General features: G+C 41.4%; 1 protein-coding gene across 6 annotated transcripts in view; it reads right to left on the bottom strand.

Annotated features, from left to right (window-relative positions):
- Window positions 1-24,185, bottom strand: part of TUT7 (terminal uridylyl transferase 7) — an 89,555-nt gene that overhangs the window by 23,252 nt on the left and 42,118 nt on the right. For 5 of the 6 annotated variants that reach the window (XM_040355504.1, XM_040355501.1, XM_040355502.1 and 2 more), the window contains exons 11-17: window positions 21,474-21,608; window positions 16,445-16,622; window positions 15,339-16,369; window positions 14,146-14,296; window positions 10,992-11,078; window positions 7,177-7,277; window positions 6,154-6,211 (exon numbers count right to left, since the gene is read on the bottom strand). In XM_040355504.1, coding sequence (XP_040211438.1) covers window positions 6,154-6,211; window positions 7,177-7,277; window positions 10,992-11,078; window positions 14,146-14,296; window positions 15,339-16,369; window positions 16,445-16,622; window positions 21,474-21,608 — 1,741 coding nt within the window. The remainder of the gene's footprint in view (window positions 1-6,153; window positions 6,212-7,176; window positions 7,278-10,991; window positions 11,079-14,145; window positions 14,297-15,338; window positions 16,370-16,444; window positions 16,623-21,473; window positions 21,609-24,185) is intronic. The other variant, XM_040355503.1, reaches the window with a different exon arrangement.

Below are 24,185 nucleotides of genomic sequence, written 5' to 3'. Positions count from 1 at the left end.
ATCTTTGCAAAAACAAGTATCAAGACCCGTGAAGGGCAAACCAATCTTCTCCGCACTCATTAAGCCAAGTGAAAATTTGTCTTCCAACGTGCTCTACTTCTTTAGTAAACCACCAATTACTATATGTAGGGAATAGCTCTTGGAGGCGTTTATATGTCAACAGGAACAGACCTCCCTGTTGCCCCTGCTAGAATTTTACAAGTCTGGTGATGTTGACACATGGGTTAATGAAACAGTTTTCTCACTACAGTAATAAGTGAAAAAAAAAATAATTCTGGGACATGCGCTGAAGCAAAATTAGATTTGGTGTAAATGGGGTATACCTGGACACACACTTTAAAGCTGAACTCCAGGAGAAACGTATGATATACCGTATGTATACAGGTGCTTCTGTACCTTTAAAATTGTTGGTTTGACAGAGCACAGTCCCAATGCCTTTGTTGAGTGAAAAGCCCTCTGCCCCCTCATACCCTGGTGGTCATTATGTCCTCTATCCCCTGGACCACCAATCGTGTACAATCCCCTGTAGTTCTTTGTAAAGACAGGGGCTACATAATCATGTTGCTCCTCGCTGCAGTGGGTGGACCCCTGCTGGCCCCTCCCCCTCAAGAGGCTTTCTCCACACCTGGGAGAAAGCCTCACATTACTGTGTGGAGTTACAGGCAGAAGAACAGGAAGTGAGGATTTCTCAGAAGAAATAAGGACATTTAAAAGCAAAATCAAAGGATGAGGCAAGGGAAGGAGGACTGCACCAAGGTAAAAGCCATTTAGGGAAAACATTTTTTACCTTAACAACCCCTTTAAACTCCCGGACTGATCCAACAACTGTGCCGTGTAGTTAAAATTGATGGTCAAGCACACTCCTGTCCCGCCACCTATGACCTCACACTTTCACTGACAGCTCAATGTGTGAACGCCACATATCAAGCGCCCCCCCATCACATTAAATATTGCACGATTAACAATGTCCTGGCAAATATGAGGGCGAGAAAAGCACAGCAATGTGGGTGGGCAGAGTCAGAAGCCTATGAGTAGCACTTTAATCCAACCCACACACTCTAAATCTCAGGGCATTATGCGACGTGTAGCCTCAGCGAGCAGTGACAAAACACTAACAGGAAGCGATGTCCCGCTTCTCAGAGATCTCCTCCCGGAGCTCGATAATGCAGTGGAAAATGATGACCACAGATATTAAAACAGCGAGTTTTCGACAAAGTGTACAATAATAAAGTCACTAAACTTGCATCATTAACCACTTAAGGACCTTGGGTGTTTTTTCAGATTTGGTGTTTACAAGACTAAAACAGTTTTTTTGCTCGAAAATTACTTAAAATCCCCAAACATTATATATTTTTTTTCTAACACCCTAAATAATAAAATGGCAGTCATCGCAATACTTTGTCACACCGTATTTGCGCACCGGTCTTACAAGCGCACTTTTGGAAAAAATTCACTTTTAATTAAAAAATAAGACAATAAATTTGGCCCAATTTTTTTATATATTGTGAAAGATAATGTTACGCCGAGTAAAATGATGCCCAACATGTCACGCTTAAAAATTGCACCCGCTCCCTGGCATGGCGTCAAACTTTTACCCTTAAAAATCTCAATAGGCGATGTTTAAAAAATTCTATAGGTTGCATCTTTTGAGCTACAGAGGTCTAGGGCTAGAATTATTGCTCTTGCTCCAACGATCGCGGTGATCTCATTTGTGTGGTTTGAAGACAGTTTTCATATGCGGGCACTACTCACGTATGCGTTCGCTTCTGCGCACGAGCTCGTCGGGACGGGCGCTTTAAAAAATTTGTTTTGTTCTCTTATCTACTTTTATTTTTTTTCTTATTTTTTTACACGAAAAAAAAAAAAAAAAAAAGTGATCACTTTTTTTCCTATTACAAGGAATGTAAACATCCCTTGTAATAGAAAAAAACATGACAGGTCCTCTTAAAGCGGGGGTTCACCCTTAGAGGGCACTTTTCCCCCTTAGATTCCTGCTCGTTATTACTAGGGGAATCGGCTATTTATTTTAAAATATGTGCAGTACTTACCCGTTTACGAGACGCATCCTCTCCGTCGCTTCCGGGTATGGGCTTCGGGAATGGGCGTTCCTTCTTGATTGACAGGCTTCCGAGAGGCTTCCGACGGTCGCATCCATCGCGTCACGATTTTCCGAAAGAAGCCGAACGTCGGTGCGCAGGCGCAGTATAGAGCCGCACCGACTTTCGGCTACGAGTGACGCGATGGATGCGACCGTCGGAAGCCTCTCGGAAGAATGTCAATCAAGAAGGAACGCCCGCTCCCGAAGACCCATACCCGGAAGCGACGGAAGAAGATGCAGCTCGAAAACGGGTAAGTACTGCACATATTTTAATATAAATAGCAGATTCCCCTAGACCGAACGAGCAGGAAGCTAAGGGGAGATTTTTTTTTTTTTTAAAAATGGGTGAACTCCCGCTTTAAATATGAGATCTGGGGTCAAAAAGACCTCAGATCTCATATTTAGACTTCAATACAGAAAAAAAAAAAAAAATGGAAATTTTGTCATTTGAAAAAAATAACTAAAAAATGTGCCTTTAAGACGCATGGGCGGGACTGACGTTTTTATGTCACTTCCGCCCTGCTATGGGGACGGGTGGAGGCCATCTTGCCCTCATTCGCATCCCCACACAGCAGGCTGAAGGACCCGATCGCCTCCGCCGCTACCGACGGCTCCGGTAAGCGGCGGAGGAGCCTCTCCCGCCACCGATAACGGTAATCTCGCAGCAAATCCGCTGCGGAGACCAGTTATCGTTTACAGGACCGCTCATGCTAAAGATGGATACCTCGGTTGTGGCAGCAGCTGCTGCCATTACAGAGATATCCATCTTTAAAAAAACGACGTATATGTACATGAGCAGGTCCTTAAGTGGTTAAAAAATATCAATAAAATGCTGTTCATACTTATTTCTGTCTTCTGCAAAAAAAAAAAAAAACTGCTGCTCTCCATCGCCACCTTCTGTTCATGTCTCCAATTCAGCTAGGGATTTTGCAGCTGTGGTGACAACTCTGCACATGTTCAGTTTTCAGTGAGTTTCTATGCTGAGCATTTCCTCCCTATCAAATCCAAGCTGTCCATGTGACTATAGAGACACGCATGTGGGCATATAAACAGTGGTAAACAGTGGTAAATGACAGCCCACTAACCACCTAAACACAATAGGTGTGGGATATTACATGTAGAGTAACCGGTTTCACATCCCTCTTGTTCTTTAACACAGGCTGGACACCCTGTGACTGTCAGAAATTCACCCACACCATGTTCTTGCTAAAAAATATTAAAGATTGGATTTTAAATATGTTCGTTTAACCAATTAAGGACCGCCTCCTGCACATATACGTCAGCAGAATGGCCTGGCTGGGCACAAGTACGTACAGCCGTGGGTCGCGGGCGCGCTCCCGCGACCCGCTCGGGAGCTGAAGAACGGGGAGAGCCGTGTGTAAACACGGCTTCCCCGTTCTTCACTGTGGCGGCAGCATGGACCGTGTCATCCCTTTAATAGGGGGACACAATCGATGACGTCACACCTACAGCCACACCCCCTACAGTTGTAAACACACTTCAGGTCACACAACCCCATCAGCGCCCCCTGTGGTTAACTCCCAAACTGCAATTGTCATTTTCACAATAAACAATGCAATGTAAATGCATTTTTTGCTGTGAAAATGACAATGGTGTCAAAATTGTCCAAAGTGTCCGCCATAACGTCGCAGTCACGAAAAAAAATTGCTGATCGCCGCCATTAGTAGTAAAAAAAAATAAAAAAAATAATAATAAAATGCAATAAAACTATCCCCTATTTTGTAAACGCTATAAATTTTGTGCAAACCAACCGATAAACGCTTATTGCGATTTGTTTTTACCAAAAATAGGTAGAATACGTATCAGCCTAAACTGAGGAAAACATTTTTTTCTTTATATATTTTTGGGGGATATTTATTATAGCAAAAAGTAAAAAATATTGCATTTTTTTCAAAATTGTCGCTCTATTTTTGTTTATAGCGCAAAAAATAAAAAACGCAGAGGTGATCAAATACCACCAAAAGAAAGCTCTATTTGTGGGAAAAAAAGGACGCCAATTTTGTTGGGAAGCCACGTCGCACGACCGCGCAATTGTCAGTTAAAGCGACGCAGTGCCGAATCGCAAAAAAGGGGCAAGGTCCTTTTGCTGCATTTTGGTCCGGGTCTTAAGTGGTTAAAACAGTTTAATCTTTTTTACTCTGTATCCCAAAGGCGGTTTTTATTTTGAACATGCGACCAGCAGCAGAGGACTAGAAGTCCTGCTTAGATTTCCCTGCAGACAGGCTGGGAAAGAACTGGGTCATTTGAAAGCTGTATATCGAGAAAAAAAAAAAATTCCAATAAAATAATGAGTGCCGTCATCTACATACAGAAATAGAAAAAAGGGACAACGTAAACGAATAAAAAAAAAAAAAAAAGTGGGTTTAGTATCACTTTGATCAAAATCATGTCAGTGGTTTTGGTTAACCACTTGCTCTATTTGTGGGGAAATTTTTTTTTTTTGGGCACAGCACTGCATGACCGCGCAATTGTCAGTTAAACACAGTGCCGTATCACAAAAAGTGGTCTGTCATGAAGGGCGGTAAATCTTATCTTCCCGAGGTCAGGTGGTTAACTGACAACACATGACTAAAGTACAGATTTAAAATTCACCATGCTGGAGTTGTTCTTTACCACTGGAAGGATTTACCCCCTTAAACGACAAGCTATTTTTTTGCGATACTGCACCGTTATTTTAACTGGCAATTGCTGTACAGCAAAAAAAAAAATCTCCAAAAAGCTTTTTGCTGGTATTTAATCGCCTCTGAGATTTATGTTTTGCGCTATAAACAAAAAGGAAAAAAAAAGTTGGAAAAAAAATAAAAGTAATGTTTATTTTCTGCTATAAAAAACATCACACCCCCCTAAAAGAAAGTCATCAATTTGGGCCAATATGTATTCTGCTATATATTTTTGGTAAAAATAGGGGATAGGAGATTATATATATATATATATATACACATACATATACACACACATATACACACACACATACAGATAATAATATATATATATATATATATATATATATATATATATATATATATATATATATATATATATATATATATATATATATATATATATATATATATAATCACACACACACACACACACATACTAGTAATGGCAGTGATTAGCAGGACTGCGACATTGTGGTGGAAAGATTGGTCAACTGACATTTTTTACTCTTTTTTGGGAACCAGTGACATTACAGTGATCAAGGCTAAAAATATGCAGTAACATTGTACCAATGACAGGGGTTAACAGAGGCGATCAAGGGGTTAACAGTGTGCCCTGGGAGTGATTTTGAACTGTATGGGGGATGGGCTGCCTGGGATAACAAAGATCTGTCTTCCTGCATAGCGGGTGCCCGGCAGACCCTCCCACTGATTGGCTCCCCAACTGGTCAACAGCGCATTTGCCCACAGAAAGCCGTGTCCGAGCCAGACGTACACCTACGGCGATTCGTGCAGCCGAGCCAGCTTCCTCAGAAAGCTGTTAATGACAGAGGCTGGCCAATTATACAATTTTCATAATACAATTTTCTTATTCCTTATTCTTATTGGTTTTGACGTCATAATATGGTTTTGGAAAAACGAAAAAAAATTGTACAATAAAAAAATTGTATAATGTATGCCCAGGCTAGCTTGTAGCTCTAAAAACGCTCAAACCAAATCCCATTCATTTCAATGTCCCCTGTTCACATGAGCATTCTGTCGCCTGAAGCAAAACGCCCGAAGCTCAAAATAGTACACAAGCTTACTTTTGGCCGATTACAAGCGTTTTTCGGCCTCACAGACTTCAATAGAAATGCCTGACTTGAGCCTTTTGTTGCTCGTTTTCTGCTCAAACAGCTCCCCGATCTCCCATTCCCCTAGTGCTTTCTATTGTCTAAACAAAGGCACCCGAAGCTATAAAACGCTTGTTAAAAGCTGCAAAAACGCCTTAAAAACGCCAGTAAATCATTATGCTTAGGTGTGAATGGAGCCTAAAAGGACTAGAAAAATGAAGTCAATGTTCAGCAGAGTTTTATATTTCCAGTAGAAATATACCTTGATGTTTTCGAAGATGTCTTGCCAATTCTTCAATTGTTCGTATCGAATCCAGACCCTTTAAAAAATAATAAATAAATAAAACACACTGCGAGATGTAGTTTAACTACTTTTAAATGTGATTTTTTTCCACCTTTAATGTGACCTACAACCTGTACAATTCAATTAAAATTTCTCAAATATTTAACCCTTTTACTGCCAGGTCTACATGTACCGACTTAACAGTGCATGGTTTTATACACACTCCCGGTGGCTACAGCCGACTGTCAGATGAAAGCGAGCCAGTGGCTGGGAAGTAGCCTGCTAGCTTCCAAATGCCTTTAACGACACGTGCCCCCCCTCGGTCAGGTATCCTGGGTACTGACGGGTAGAGCTTTGTGGGCGTAATCTGTCACTTTCATTGATGGCAGGTACTGACTTGGTTAACATCTTTCTCACTGACTGGCTAATTCTGAACACATTCACATCACTCATTATAAGAGCATGTGTACACTAATGCAGCCACAATATTATAGCCCCCCCCCCCACTCCTCTTGAGCCCTGGATCACATTGATGCTGGAAACAGAGATTCACTGCAATTCCCCTGCATTGCACCGCAGAGCAATCGCATAGCTTCTATGCGATCTGCTATGGGCATCAGTCTTAGAACAGACTGCAAAATGCAGTTTGCAGGCGCGAAAAAAATAAATAAAGAAACCCACACACGAAGACCGGTACCATTTTGGTGCAAATGCAATGTTTTTTTTAGCCATACAAAATGTGGTGTTCCACACGCACTAGTGAACCCAAGCTAAAGAGATCAGTTTAGTTTTAATTGATTTGCACAAATTAGGGCACCTAAAAAAAAAAAAGAAGAGTGAAGAAATTCTGAAGCAAAAACTTGGTCTGATTTTTTTACATCTCAAAAACCTCTTTATAGGGATGTGTAGACTTTATATCAACTATATATTTGTATCTAATACACAAACACAAAAAAGATAGAAACTATAATTGGCAAAATGCATAAGAAAAAAAAAAAATACCTCAGCTGTTTCAAGACCATCAAATGTCAGGCAAATATCCAAGTCACTTTCTATAAACCCAAAGCCATTTTTTGAGGAACCAAACAAGTTAAGTCTTGCTCCTGTAGAACACAAAAAGAGAAAGCCATCTATAAATCTGTCAAATATGTACACATCCCTGACCAGATATTCTCTGTATATAAAAATTGTTTCACACTAGGGCCGAAACAACTAATCGATTATAAAATTAATCGATTACAATTTTCATAATCGATTAATCGGCCAGTAACATAATGGGGTTAAAAAAACTAAAATGAGCCCTTTATAGTACAAAAAAAGCAAATCGCTACTGTAAATATTACTTTCACTGTCCCACAGTAAAAAAATGAACCCCTTACAGTAGCGATTTGCTCTTTGTACTTAGTTTTTTTAATCCCATTATGTTACTAAACATCTCAGGCCTGGGTTCACACCTCTTTTTTGGTGCTTTTTGCAGAAACACACTACAGTTCATTCACATGTTTTCCTATGGGACACATTCACATCCATTACTTTTTTTCAGCTGCCGCGTATTTGTAAAGGGCAAGGACTTTTTAATGCAAAACGGTGCTATTTTGTTTTTTGGCTCAATATACTTCAATGTAGAAGCTGCAGGAAAGCATGTAATGTGTTTTTGAAGCAATTTGTGTTTTGTAATCTGCCCAACAACAAATTGGCACAAATTAAAAAAAAAAAAAATGCAAATTTTAGCCTTAAAAACTATTATCCGATTAATCGAAACAATCGGCCAACAAATAGATTATGAAAATAATCGTTAGTTGCAGCCCTATTTCACACAATCTTTATACATCTTCTTTGGGTTAAAATGTAATGCTACAAAATTAAGGGTCCCTTCATATTTCTACGTTTCATTGCAATGCGTTTACGCATGTGTGCTCACGTAAAGAGGGGTCCTCAAGGATTTTTACAGTTTGTACAATATTATATTTTCTAACGTTAAGTGTATCCTAAAGATAACAAAAAATGCACTTAAAATATGGGACACTGTCTACAGGAAAACTGAGAAGGTATATAACTCACCTCTTATAGCACTGAAAAATAATGATTATTTTGCACCAGGTAAAACACAAGTAGGGGGAAATTGGATTAAAAAGGACACGGCACAATTAAGGGATATAATGAATGAAGGTCACATTAGAACACTACAGGAGTTAGGACTCCAAAAGAATTTAATGGAAATTAATGAATGGAGGTACCGGCAGCTAAACCATTTCATCCAAGAACTCCCACATCCATTGAGGTCAGGAGACCAGTTATCAGAACTGGAAAAAATATGCACCATGGAAAGTTCTAAAGGAACTACCTCAAAGCTGTATGGGATTCTACTTAAGACGGAGGAGCAGAGTATACCTCCATTCATTAAAAAATGGGAAAGGGAACTTGGGACACAGCGAGATAAGGTCACAATAGAGAAAATGTTGGCTCTGACACATTCCTCTGCGGTAGACAGCCGCACTGCGGAGATGTGCTTTAAATGCATAACCGGGTGGTATATGACACCAGATAAATTAAGAAAATTTAAAGAAGGGCAAACAGGAGATTGCTGGAGGGGATGTGGATCACTAGGAAATATGGCCCACCTTTGGTGGGGATGCCCTAAGGTAAAGAAGTACTGGGAAAAAATACTGTCCTGTGTGGAAGAGATCACAAAGAAAAAGATTGAGATGGACCCATGGGTTGTCTTATTCCACGGAGGGCAAGAAGGTATAAAAAACTATAGGAATACCCTTGTACCGCACCTATTGAACGCCGCAAAGAGATTAATCCCAAGGGGGTGGCAAGAGACGGAGTGCCCCCCAATCTGGGAATGGATCGATGCGGTTGAAGAAACCTATAAAATGGAAGAACTGAAAGAGGGAATAGAGGGCAACAATATTTTACAAAGCACGAAATGGGACAACTGGAGAACCTTTAAGAAATCATGGAGTTACGCGGAAAAGTTAAGGGAAGACATTTAAAAAGTTATCCTAGAAAAAGTTAGAGAGAACTAGAGATACAAGAGATTGTTTAAGGTGAGATAGGGGGGGGGGGGGGGAGGACAAGGGGATAAAATTGTAACGGTATATTTTTTGCCTTTTCCTTTCTTTGCCTCTTTAAAAAAAAAAAAAAAGTGTATCCTAAAAACTATACAACTAATGGGTGGGCAACAGCAAACCCAAACTAAAATGCCCACTAAAAACCGAAAACTGAAGACTATCTGCAGCTCAAACAGCCACCTGAAGAACTTTAGGCCTGCCTGAAACAGGCATCAGATGAAGTCAGAACATCAACTTGGTGGATCTTAGAGCACATGTTAATGTGGTTGCAAACCTCAGGCATGAAATATGAACAAAGTATATTCTTCTATAGTGTGCGCTTGTCTCAAGAGCCCCAAGTGTAATTTCTGCTGCTTTGTTCCTTGATCAGCATGAATTTCTTCTGACAAGTTTTAATGACAGAAAAAAAGGTGACAGGGGACATAGCTCCAGCAGACAGAATCAGCTCTGTTCATGTGTTGTGTGAAGTGGGTGTGTCCCTTCCCTCCAATGAGCTCTGAGTTCTGCAGAGTAATTTTAAGCTCTACACCCCCTTTTTCTGATCAAACAAGCTTTAGAATTCAGCACTTTCAACAGATGTAGAGAAGTGAATACTGCAGATAAAACAGGTAAAACAATGTAGGAGGATTTGTTTAATCTCGGTGTATCATCTGAGGCCAGTCACTTTACTGGGTATATGCAAGGGTTCACAACAACTTTAAAAGCACCAGGTGATGACCATGTAAAACTGGGAAACAGTAGCCCATTTGGACCAACAAGTTACAGTCTTACACAACGACACTACACCAAGGATCCTGTAACCAGGTGAGACTCTTGCTGCCTATTAGGCTATATACCAGGCTCATTGCTTACTAGACAAAAACGTGATGGCATTTATCCGTTTTGTATATAAACCCCCCCCCCTTTTCCCTTAACCTATTGACCCCAACTCATAGTGTGCCAGCATATTTTAGAAAGTGGCTGAATTCACAGCGTTCCGTTTTAGAGAAAACCTTTGACCTCATTCTACAAAGGCTAGTCTTTTTCATGCTGATCCAATGGTTTGAGCCAGACCTGATTGTTTCAGGTCAGTCAGTACCTTAAATTGAGATCTAGTGAGAAAAAGCGAGATATAGCTAGGAAATTAGCAATTTAAAAATTTGACAACCGTAAATCTCAGAAAGACATCCTTGTCTGATACTATGGCCTTCCTGGGATCCGTGCGGTCCCGCCGACATCTCTTCTCACACTTTTCTTCCCCTCCACGTTTCCTTTTACTTTTTCCCCCTGTATTCTCTTTTTTCCTTGACTAAAATGTTTTATTTATGATTTCTACGGCAATGACAAGGCTTATTGCCTAGACCTATCCTACGGTCTCTATTCCCCTGACCTGCAGAGTATAAGTTTATGATTTACACCATTATTGGGTTGGAGCCATTCCCCTCCTTACTGTACGCATTCTCTGATATTTAATGTGTTTGCAGTTGTTACCACCACCATACTCTGTTCCGTATGGAACGCTGTCTATGTTTAGAAGGTTCTGTTATGATCACATTAACCTCATCCAAGATGTACCGTGAGATGTGTTTTATGGTTCCAACTAAGATTACTTGTTGATGTAATCAGATTTTCTTAAAAAAAAAAAAAAAAAAATTTGAACAGAAAAATTTGACAAATGCAGCCCTGATAGATTTCTCAGTACAGGTTATTATTTAAGCCGATGTACGGCATGTGCCGAGGTTGTACTATCTGCATATTTACCATGAAAATCACGTCTTATAAAATCTTCCAGATCCTGCCGTATATGTTCCCTGGCTTTACCCTCTAGTGCCGATGGAGAAAAATCCGCTATGGGACAAGAGGAGTAATGGTAATAAAGGCAAGTATATATTTAAACAGTTCACTTTTAACAAAAAACGGTTGCCAACTTGCGTGATTCAGTACATTCAAGTTGATAAATAACCTGCCATCATAAGTACAGTTGAGCTCATAAGTTTACATACACTGGCAGAAGTTACCATATTTTCCGGCATACAAGATGACCGTTTACACAAAAACCGGGGGTCGTCTTATATGCCGGGTGAAGCAGCTGCCCAATGGATATCAGCCCGCCGGGTGCTCTGTAAAGCTGTATGTAATTTAGCATATGCGCCGCTCAGCCAATCCCATCGGGCGATGCAATCTGTTGGACTAGAGCCTGCTAAGCCTGCTCGGAGTGGAGCAACAACCTCTGCTAATCTGAGCAGGCTACGTTATGTAGCCTGCTCGGATTGACAGAGGTTGTCACTCCAATCCGAGCAGGCTCTGTAGTCATCAACAGATTGCATCGCCTGCCAGGCTTGGCTGAGCAGCGCATATACTGAAGTACATACAGCTATATAAAGAGCACCCGCCTCTTTGTTTTTGAACGGTATTACCGCACAAGGGGGTCAGGTCGTCTTATATGGCGAGTAGAGCACAAAACCACAGCTTTAAACTGATTAGGGGGTTGTCTTATGTGCCCAGCCGCCTTATACGCCGGCAAATACGGTACGATTTTTTTGGCCATTTTTCAGAGAATATGAATAACAAAAACTTTTTTCACTCATGGTTCGTGTTTGGCTGAAGCCATTTATTATCAACCAACTGTGTTTATTCTTTAAATCATAATGGCAAAAGAAACTACCCAAATGACCCTGATCGAAAGTTTCCATACCCCCGTTCTTAATACCGTGCATTGCCCCCTTTAACATCAATAACAGCTTAAAGTCTTGTGGGTGAGGCGCTTTATCTTGTCAGATAGTAAAGCTGTCCATTCCTCTTGGCAAAAGGCCTCCAGTTCCTGTAAATTCTTGGGCTGTCTTGCATGAACTGCATGGTTAAGATTTCCCCAGGGTGGCTCAATGATATTGAGGTCCGGAGACTGAGATAGCCACTCTAGAACCTTCACTTTATTCTGCTGTAGCCAATGACAGGTTGACTTGGCCTGACTTGTTTTGGATCATTGTCGTGTTAGATCCAAGTACGTCCCATGTGCAGCTTCCTGGCTGATGAATGCAAATGTTCCTCCATACTGCATTCATTTTGCCAACAATTTTGACTACATTTCCTGTGCCTTTGTAGCTCACACATCCCCAAAACATCAGCGATCCACCTCCGTACCTTTTATCATAGGCCTTGTTGATCTTCAAATGTAGCGTTTATGGTTGTGGCCAAAAAGCTCAATTTTGGTGTCATCACCCCAAGTGACTATGCCAGAAGGTTTGAGGCTCGTCTCTGTGCCGTTTGGTGTATTGCAAGCAGGATACTTTGTGGCATTTGCGTAGTAATAGCTCCCTTCTGGCGACTCAGCCATGTAGCCAATATCTTTCTTCACGTGCCTCCTTATTGTGCATCATGAAACAGCCACACCACATGTTTTTATAGAGTCCTGTATTTCATCTGAAGTTATTTGTGGGTTTTCTTTGCATCCCAAACAATTTTCATGGCAGTTGTGGCTGAAATTTTAGTTGGGCTACCTGACCGTGGTTTGGTTTCAACAGAACCCCTCATTTTCTACCTTTTGATTAGAGTTTTAACACTGCTGATTGGCATTCTTAATTGCCTGAATATCTTTTTAGATCCCTTTCCTGGTTTTATACAGTTCAACTACCTTTTCCCGCAGATCCTTTACCCATTCTTTTGCTTTCCCCATGACTCAGAATCCAGAAACCTCAATGCAGCACTGGATGAAAGATGCAAGGGTCTGTCAGGAGTCCAGAAACTCACTGACCTTTTATTCACGCACAACAATTACAAGCAAACAAATCACAGGGGAGGATTGTTGCCTTTAATAGCCACTCAAACACTTTGCGACAACTTGTGTGCATGTTATCAGGCCAAAATCACCAGGGTATGCAAACTTTTGATCAGGGTCATTTGGGTAGTTTCTGTTGCAATTATGATTTAAAAAGAGTAAACAGTGTATTGATAATAAATGGCTTTAGCCAAAGTCTAACCATGAAAGTGAAATAAAAGTTTGTCTCATTCATATTCTCTGAAAAATGGTTAAGAAATCCAATTCTGTCAAGGTATGTAAACTTATGAGCACAACTGTATGCTTCAAGGAATATATAATGGAGTAGAACCAACAACATTACCGAACTGCCTGGTGACCATATCTTCAGCAGAGTTGCGCAGACAAAAATATAGCCAAAAATCTAAATGAACATGCCCTTTATTTTTGTCAAAGGATAGTATGGGGGTGGTCAAATAGATTTTCCACTCCAACACCTTCTTTGGATGAATAATCACCACTGCAAAATGTTTATTTCATGCACAGAAAAATTGGTCACATTCAGTAACATCTAAAAATGTACACTCACACAATAAATTGTCTGACATATGTTTTCCTTAACCACTTGCAGACCAGGCTTTTTCTGCCACTTTGTTTTCAAGTTTAAATCTGTAAATTTACTTATAACGCCTAAAAAACTATTTTTTTTTAGCAGAGACCCTAGGGAATGCGCAGCGGTTATCGCAAAAGCAATTTTTTGGGAGAAAATGCACACTTTATTCACGTGCCAACCAGCCGCCGTCATTGTACTGTGGCAGGTCGGCTTGTTCCCACAAATGGCCGTCGTACGTCAGCTCAGGAACTGTGTGCACGCGCAACCGGAGGGGGAGCCAAGCCACCCGCGATCATGCTCCGCAGTGACAGAACAGGGATTTGCTCAAGTAAACAAGACAAATCTCCGTTCTGACAGAGAAGATCACACAGATCCGGTCTTTCTGCTGTAATATAATAATGCCATAAATCTTTTCACCATGTTGTAGACGCTACAACTTTTGCGCAAATCAATATACACTTGGATATATAGACATCTGTCATAATAAAAGTTTTATCTCTATCTACACACACACACACACACACACACACACTTATGAGTCTACTTACTGTAACACTGCATACAAACTTGATCCAAAATTTGGGAAAACTTGGCTGTTAAAGGTGGCAAGGGTTCCAGTTCAATTTTTTTAAAGTCTTCTGGGCAATCTTTTTTAAGATGTCCCTCTTTCTTACACAAGTTGCACACGACCGTAGGCAGCTAGGTTCCAAAAACACACATTGTACACATTAAGAATTTCAGAGGGCTGGCCTATCAAACCAAATTTTTTGAGGCTGCATGCAACCCAATCACAACTTTGCAGCCTTTGGCCATTTTTTAGGCGTCCTTGACATATTCCAACAGCAAGAATCAACAGATTCTGTCAGCTGGAAAAACAGGTGCATGTGAATAGCAGCAGTGGGCCTATTGGCAGGCTGATAGCTGCTCCCATGTAGCCATGCACCAAGCAGTTACCTGCAGTTCTGGACAGGTGTCTGAGCCTGGATGCAGGTAACAACTTTAAGCTACATGTTAAAGGACGGCGCCTGCTGTCAGCCTGTCAATACTTTTCACATGCCCTTGTCATTCCAGAGGCAAGAATATGCCGATTCTTGCTGCTGGAATCTGGTGTATGTGGCTAAATGGCCATGTAAAGGAGACCTAAAAATATACCTTAAAGAGGCCTCAGCTGTATTCCAATTTATAAATGTTATAGGGCTTTACATCAATTTACAGTGTAGTACTTCCTTTTATCAGTGATACAATTACTATGTTAACCAAAATATGTTTAAAATTTCTGGAATTTTATTAGATGTGGCCCTACACTAAATGCAAACCCTTGTATTTAATTGAATTTGACCATAGGGTTAAAGAGGTTACGGAATGATAGCAGGAGGTCTAGTGACTAATGTCCTTGAATACAAGAAGCTAGCATGAAATTCAGCATTCCTACCATCTCCACTTCCCCAAATGATTTTATGAGGCTTTTGCATCACAATAACTAGATTTGGGGACCACTTTTAAATGTCACACAACTTTTTAGATGTACGTTATGTATGGGGGGGGGGGGGGGGGGGACTGACAACCTCAGGAGATGAATGGTGAAAATTTGGTGGTCTGAATATTACAGATTCACCAATGTCTTTTGCTGACAGAGCAGATCTAAACCAACAATCTGCATCAAGAATATACGAAGATCCAATACCCCAATTAAATTAATTCGGTCTTTATCCCATACAATAAAAATAGCATTTATTCATACCTTGCCTCTGGTGAAAGTAGGCTTGTTAAATTCATAAAATAGAACAGCATCCTCAGTGCCGCAGCTTTCAGTGGCTAATTGCTTGGGATCCTCATCTTCTAAAGTATCACGAAGTTCTGTATTGCCTTTTTCATGGTCTTGTAAAATCTTAGACACAGGTTCTGTCTGCTGGTCATCTTCAGACAACAAATCATCTGCTGAACCAGTATATGTATTCTCCAGCTCTTCATCTGCTGTAAGACTATCCAAATGCTCTCTGCGATTTAAAAGCAAGCTATTTTCCTCATCATCGTCGTCATCCTCATCGGAATTATTCGCATCTGCCAGATCAAACCTTTGGGCCTCAAAATCATGTGCAATCTCCTCTAGTTCATCAGTTCCCTCTGTGCTTTCTTCATCCAAGTCCACCTTTCCAGCATACATGTTGGTACTCTCCAAACTAAAGTCATGACCTTCAGCTCCCCCTTCAAAGTCAGAAAGGCTGTCCGTTTCTTCATTTCCTGCCACATGAGCCTCACCGCTCTCACAATCATCATCAAAGCCATGGCCAATCAATATGTAATCACTTTGTCTCTCTTTCTTTGGTACAGGGTGGTCACCATCAGACCCTTCACGAGCACCATCTAGCTCTTCACAGCTCTTGATGGCATATTTAGGGTTTGCCAGAGTTTCTTCTGTTCTACAATAATCTTCAATAGCAAGATCAGGAAGTGTGTCAAACACTAGCTTTTTATTTACTGCTTTATGGTTTATGTCAACTGAAGAAGCGTTCAATGTGTTGTCTATAGCCAAACGCTCCAGTTTTTGACTTGCATCAAGAACAGGGTTGGATTGTGGTTCACTTTCACCATCAGTCTTCCTTTGTATGCCTTTTAAAGTGGAATTGGTGGGCTTCTTCTTTGTGAGTTTCTTAGACTTATTTTGTGGCATGGCAAAATATTTGTATGTAGCCTTCAAACAGTGAAGCATGAACTCAAACACTATTTGACTGTTCAAGGATCTTGCAACATTCCTCTTAACAGAGTATGGATCTACATTTAAAAATGAACATTATTAGGCTATTTACAACATATATTGGGTGTTTAAAAAAATAAAAGCAATATTACCTTCCACAGCAATACGTTTTTTGGGCCAGTCTTTCAGTTCCCTAGATATTTTCTCCTTAACACGAACACTGATGACAAAGTCACCCATATTGAACTCCAAAGCATAAAATCTTAACAGGTCAACCCACAGCTGACCAACAGAGGCAGAACATTGTTCGACAGGAAAGATGACTGGAACCTGCAAAAATAATCAAATACGTGCTTATTGGACTCAATTTTGTGCTCCGATGACCCATGCCACATACAATATATTATTAAACAGAATTTATATAGCACCAACAGTTTACACAGCACTTTACAATATAAAAAGGGAGACAATACAACTGGGTTAGGAGGGCCCTGCTCCTGAGAGCTTAGTCTAATAGGGAGGGGCTGGTGGAAAAAGAAGAACAAGAAGAACGAGAAGAACGAGAAGAACGAGAAGAACGAGAAGAACGAGAAGAACGAGAAGAACGAGAAGAACAAGAAGAACAAGAAGAACAAGAAGAACAAGAAGAACAAGAAGAACAAGAAGAACAAGAACGTTCAAGGATCGCCTAAAAGTGGACAGAGTAGGAGATAGCTGGACAGATTGGGGTAGGGAGTGTCAAAGGAAGGGAGACGCTTTGGAGAAGTCCTGGAGACAAGCATGGGAAGAGACAAGGGAACAGGAGGTCTAGGGAGGAATGAATTGGGTGATATTTGGAGACAAGATTAGTGATGTAGCTTGGGGCAGAGTTGTAAATGTCTTTGTATGTTCTGTTTTTTTAACTTTATTTGTTGGGCAATAGAAAGCCAGTGGAAGGATTGAGGAAGAGGGGTGGCAGACATCAGTAAGGTAGGTCCTCTACCTTACTAACTGATATCTGCCACCCCTCTTCCTGGCAGCAGCAATGACAGACTGAAGAGGGGACAGTCTGAAGAGGTAGGCCTAAGAGGAGGGAGGCCTAAGAGGAGGGAGTTAAAGTCAAGAAATCACAAGGGAGTGAATAAGTCGCTTAGTGGTTTCAAAAAAAAAAAAAAAAAAAAAAAAAAGGCATATTTTGGTGAGGTTACGTCTACAATTTTTGTGCAGAGATTGGAATTGGGGCTGAAAGGACAGGTCAGAATCCAAGATTTATATACATGTAAACAAATGATATTGCCCTCGGGGCATGTGCCCAGCTCTCCTAAACCTCTTTGCTCCTAGCAGAAGCAGTTTCGTCGAAAAAAAAACAATTGATGCACTTCGGCATTAATTTCATTGGCAAGAATAATTTTCTGGCCACTGAAATCAATGAACGCTCAAGCACTTGAGGCTCCTAGTGTTAACCCCAGTTAAAGGAGTTGTAAACTTTTTTTTGCTCAAATGACTGTTTACAGGGTATAGAGACATAATAGTTAACGGATTCCTTTTAAAAATAGATAAAAAACAATCATATAATGTACCTTTGGTTTCAGTTTCGATTTGCATGTTATCCTGCCTCTGTGCTGTATAGAGCCATAGAGAAGTGATAGTTTGGAAAATGAAACTAGAAGCTCCCAGTACTGTGGTCATCAGGAAACAGACAACCAGGAAGTGTCCAGAACAGAGCAGAATTACAGCAACATCAGAGCAAAAACGAACAATGAGGACATGAAACCAGGACTGCAGTAAAGGACGCTATTTAGCTAAAAAAAAATAAAAAATACTTTAGTGACCCTATAACCACTTAACGCCCGCCGCACGACTATTTACGTCCGCAAAATGGCACAGACAGGCAGATGGGCGTATATATATACGTCCTTGCCTTCTAGCGGGTGGGGGGTCTGATCGAGACCCCCCCCCCCCTCTGCGTGCGGATTCCCTCGGGGAGCGATCCGGTACGACGGCGCGGCTATTCGTTTATAGCCGCTCCGTCGCGATCGCTCCGATCGCTTCCCCGTGCTTCACTGTGGCGGCGCATCGATCGTGTCATCCCCTTTATAGGGGAGACACAATCGATGACATCAGACCTACAGCCACACCCCCCTGCTGTTATAAAACACACACTAGGTGAAGCCTAACACGTTCAGCGCCCCGTGGTTAACTCTTAAACTGCAACTGTCATTTTCACAATAAAGAACGCAATTTAAAGCGGAGTTCCGGACACAATTTCACTTTTTATATATAAATACCCCTGTAATACACAAGCTTAATGTATTCTACTACAGTTAGTCTGTAAACTAAGGTCCGTTTTGTTAGGTTGTTACAGCATTTAGACACTTTATAAAATAGAAATTGACTGGGGCCATCTTAAGTGTGGGCATCATGAAGCCAGACTGTATGACTTCCTGGATTTCAGCCTTGCAGATCTCACATAAGCAGTGTAATGGGTTTCAGATCAGGTTTCAGCACCTGTACTGTCCAAGTCACATGATTCTTTGAGACTGGGGAGTGCACAGACTCCTGGAAAGTTACACCCACTACATTCCCAGGAGTCTGTGCGGTGTAGGTTAGGAAGCTTAAGCACCTAGGTGCAGGAAGTGGGAAGATTAACTATTCTGCCTAGCAACAACACTTTGAAGGCATCTAAAAAAAAAAAAAAATTTCTTAAAGGACTAATGACATTTTTTTAAAACTACTGATGTTATATTTATGGGTGGAACTCCACTTTAAATGCATTTTTTGCTGTGAAAATGACAATGGTCCTAAAAATGTGTCAAAATTGTCCAAAGTGTCCGCCATAATGTCGCAGTCACAAAAAAAAAAAAAATAGCTGATCGCCGCCATTAGTAGTAAAATAAATAAATAAAAATGCAATAAAAATATCCTATAAATTTTGCGCAAACCAATCGATAAACGCTTATTGCGATTTTTTTTACCAAAAATAGGTAGAAGAATACGTATCGGCCTAAACTGAGGAAAAAAAAAATGTTATATATGTTTTTGGGGGACATTTATTACAGCAAAAAGTAAAAAATATTTTTTTTTTTCAAAATTGTTGCTTTTTTTTTGTTTAAAGCGCAAAAAAATAAAAAACCGCAGAGGTGATTAAATACCACCAAAAGAAAGCTCTATTTGTGGGGAAAAAAAGGACGCCAATTTTGTTTGGGAGCCATGTCGCACGACCGCGCAATTGTCTGTTAAAGCGACGCAGTGCCGAATCGCAAAACCTGGCCTGGGCATTTAGCTGCCTAAAGGTCCGGGGCTTAAGTGGTTAAGATTCATTTATGAGTTTTTTCTGCCAAAACGCTGCAGCTTCTGGACACACTGGCAGTGGTTTGTTATTCTGCCTCAAACACCTTTGCATACATGGTGAAATGGGCCAACACCATTTCACAGAGCAGGCAATTATGACTTTATTGAAGGAGGACAGCAAAACATACAAGACCACAATTAGGTTGAGAGTACAAAGAAAACAGAATATCCATGCATGTAGAATTAGGGAGACAACTTTTTATACTGCGAATCCCATAAGAACAGAAACATGGAGAACCTCCATTGCATATATAGATGAGATCAATTTGTTTTTTGATCTCATGCTTTTCAGGGTAGAGCAGAGATATGGGTCTTATAGTCCTTAGAGAGGACCTGGTCCATGCCTTATTTCGATCACAAGAGAGATTTACTTTCTTACAATAGGAATAAAAGTAAAATAAAAAAATGATATATGTTTTCTTTACTACTATGGTTTACGATTATTTTTTAACACTGACCAGAGCTATACAGTGTTACTATAGTAAGTGATCAGAATTTTCTTTATCTTTTGATCGATCAAAATTCTTGACGTCTCCGGACAGCCTGGACAGTGAGACTTACCCTGCTGGATGCAAGCAAACTGCACCCATTGGATTGGGGTACCTTTGCATCTGTGGAGCAGGAGGATGCATCAGGCTCCATCAGGGGAAGGAGGAAAAAATAACCATCGTTTTCCTGTCCTAAGCCGTTTTGTGCAGACAATTCTTTGTGTATACGCATCACTAGGAGTAGCAAATATTTTGTGGGGAAGCTAACCTACCCCAAAAAGAACTGGTCCAAGAGGCAGATGTAGTGTCATGTAAACTTAGAAAACATTTTCCAAGTTGTAGGTTCAAAAGCATTATTATAAACTATTTTTAAAGTCCAGATAAGTCAGTCAAATACATCAAATGGATTCAAGATAGAGTATATATTCTGGATCAATGCTGCTGGTTGTGACCAGCTGTGATTGAATTTGCTCTCGAAAATCCAAACGGTTTAAACATCCAAATAATTGTTAAAGCGGGAGTTCACCCATTTTAAAAAAAAAAAAAAAAAATCTCCCCTTAGCTTCCTGCTCGTTCGGTCTAGGGGAATCGGCTATTTATATTAAAATATGTGCAGTACTTACCCGTTTTCGAGCTGCATCTTCTTCCGTCGCTTCCGGGTATGGGTCTTCGGGAGCGGGCGTTCCTTCTTGATTGACATTCTTCCAAGAGGCTTCCGACGGTCGCATCCATCGCGTCACTCGTAGCCGAAAGAAGCCGAACGTCGGTGCGGCTCTATACTGCGCACCGACGTTCGGCTTCTTTCGGAAAATCGTGACGCGATGGATGCGACCGTCGGAAGCCTCTCGGAAGCCTGTCAATCAAGAAGGAACGCCCATTCCCGAAGCCCATACCCGGAAGCGACGGAGAGGATGCGTCTCGTAAACGGGTAAGTACTGCACATATTTTAAAATAAATAGCCGATTCCCCTAGTAATAACGAGCAGGAATCTAAGGGGGAAAAGTGCCCTCTAAGGGTGAACCCCCGCTTTAACAAAATCCATAAGCTTACATAAAATTAGGCAGACTTTTTTTTTTACACAATGCATTTGTACACATCGGTTTCAAATTTGGAATTTAAGATTTTTATATAAAGCTTAAAACCGAAGTGACAATTAAAAAAAATTAATAAAGTAGAAGTAACAGGGTTTGGGACAATCCATACAACACTGACAGGGGTTCTTGACAATTTTCTTTTTGCACATATGATTTAACCATTAAAACAAGCAAAATAAAGTTTGAAAAAGCTTGATTAGGACACTCTTAGCAAAATAATTATTTTACTTTCCTTCTGAATGTCAGTTAGTGTGAACAAAACTACTTACTTTTCCTTTTAACTGGCATTGCTCATTTAGGAGACTCTCGCCATCTCCAGCAGCAGTCTGTATCCAATTCACAAACTCATTGTCAAGTTCACCCAAGCTAAACTGACCCAATTTGGACACGGAAAAGCTTTCGATCTGAAATAGAAAATGTAAGACCTTTTTAAATCTTGCATTTAGTTTTAAAAGCTTTTTGCTGTGGGACTGGGTCAAACTAAAACTATACAGTAAGGGAACTGGCAGACTTTCAGTTTTGTACTCTGCACAAGCTAAAAAGTGAGACTTTAGCGAATAAACTTTTTTCGATCACAGTCTGTAGTTTTTTTCTCATCTGCAATTTAAAGTTCCCTTTACTACACTAAAGCGCGTTAATTGGATTTCCAAGTTGCACATGAAGATTACTGCAAAGTGCATTTCCGGTCATTTAAAGCTGAACTCTGATATAAAAACACAAGTTATTGTAGCCAATGGCGTCCCTGGGGGGGGGGGCAGAGCAGAGGGGGCCCTGACCCCCCCCCCCCCCCAACATTATGCTGTGCCCCACCGTTGCTTTTTTTGTATTTTGCTTGGGCCACCGCTGGAGTAACAGTCTCTCCTGAAAGGGGGAGAGTGTCCCCAGTCAGTCCTCTCCCCTCCCTCTGCTTGCTGACACTGCATAATGCGAGGGCTCACACAGCCGCCCGATCCTGCATCCTCATTGGCACGGAGAACAGCGAGTTGCAGGAAGGACTCCAGGAGCACTGTGGGGGGGGGGGGGCCTTCATCTCAGTTACTGAAAAAACTGACTGATTTCTCCCATCCTTTGGACAGACGAACCAGCCTGTAAATTTCTGAGAGTGGTGACTGCAAGCTGAGCCGAGTGTCAGTCTATGACACTCTTTGCATGATTGCAGGAAATAAACTTGCATGATTCCCCCATCAACGCAGACAGTGCTGACAGGGGAATATCCCTCCTGCCCAGCAATTGTATTCTCCCGACAAACTGATATCACTAGTGGCTATAGCAACCACTAGTGATAATCGTAAGAGAATCTGCTCATTAATGGTTCAAATCTCAGCCAGTTCCTGCTGAACCAGCCGAGATTTAAACTGCCTATGGCTGGTCTTCGCACTTAGGCAGCCCATACATCACTTCATTTCATTCAAACTATTAGGTTGACTGAAAAAAAAAAGATCCAATTCCCACATCTACACATAGGTGGATGGGGGAACCCTCCCAGTGTGGACCAATGGTGGAACAACCAGAGTTGCTGTCCTTTCCATTCACAGCGCTGGCACAATTTGTTGTTAGAGATGGGCTGGGCATGTTCAAAATTCCACATGCCAGAGCCTGCCAGGAAGCCCACACTGCACAGCGCTAATCACAGGCAGCGAGATATTTCCCGGTCCGCAGCTGCACAGATCAGGAAATGTCTCACTGGCTGTGATTAGCACTGTGGAGTGTTGGCTCCCTGGCGGGATCGGGCATGTGGGATTTCAAACACACACGAGCCCATCTCTGTTGGTTGTAGACAGTTGAGCTCCCTGCAGGTTGCTTAGAAGCAGTGGAGCCTTCTCTGACATGCTGATTTTAATGCAATCCAGGTGATGCTCCTAGTCAAAACCTAGTGTTAAATATCAGTGATTTTATTGATCAAAGCCCACATGGCGAGAGAGAGAGAGAGAGAGAGAGAGAGAGAGAGAGAGAGAGAGAGAGAGAGAGAGAGAGAGAGAGAGAGAGAGAGAGAGAGAGAGAGAGAGAGAGAGAGAGAGAGAGAGAGAGAGAGAGAGAGAGAGAGAGAGAGAGAGAGAGAGAGAGAAAGAGAGAGAGAGAGAGAGAAAGAGAGAGAGAGAGAGAGAGAGATACTGTGTTGATTAGATCTGACTGGGAGCATCACCTGGATCACATTCCGATCAGCATGTCAACAGAGAAGGTTATACAGCATTACTGCTGCTAGGTGACCAGCTGGGGGCTTGGCTCTCCATAACCAATAGTGCCAGCCTTACTCTGCATGCATCCATGTCACCAGCAGTAGGTCCTAATAGACTGCCACCGCTGCCAAGAAGACAGATGCCAGAACAGCGTTGTTAATAGCAGGGACAGGACAGCTGGGGAACCCCACAGCGGCAAACACCAGGGCCCGGTGGCAAGACAACCTTTGCAACCCTGATAGTTCTCCCACTGCTTTGAACCCTTATATTTTCTTGGTGTGCTGGTGACATATCTCTTGTTTTCTGCCACCCTGGGGGGCCCCAGTATAGTAGGAAGGGAGCTCACGGCCCGTTGTCAGATCGTAGTAAAGGGCCCTAGGAGATATATATACACACACACACACACACACACACACACACACACACACACACATATATATATATATATATATGTGTGTGTGTGTGTATAATATATATATATCTATGCATTTTATAGTTGGCCCCCCCTACTTTCGTCTTTGTCCCTGTCCCCCATGTGCCCCCCCCAAAATAATAAAGCATGAGACACCACTGATTGGAGCTCTGTAAACTAGTAAATATATTTTTTATGAAAGCAGTGCAGTAACTGAATATGACTTGGTGTCTTCCACCTAAGGTCCCTGTACAACAGAGCTCAGACAAAGGGAGAAACAGCACAGGGAGCTAGTCAGATGTACTGCAATGTTCACGTGCCAACAAGAGACATCCGATAGGAGAATGTACAGTAGATTGAGATTGTAGTGCAAGATAATACAGATCAGTACT

The sequence above is a fragment of the Rana temporaria genome, chromosome 1, assembly GCF_905171775.1.
Source record: "Rana temporaria chromosome 1, aRanTem1.1, whole genome shotgun sequence".
Classification (NCBI taxonomy): domain Eukaryota; kingdom Metazoa; phylum Chordata; class Amphibia; order Anura; family Ranidae; genus Rana; species Rana temporaria.
Note: the sequence above shows the minus strand (reverse complement) of the source record. Positions and strands in the feature narration are given on the sequence as shown.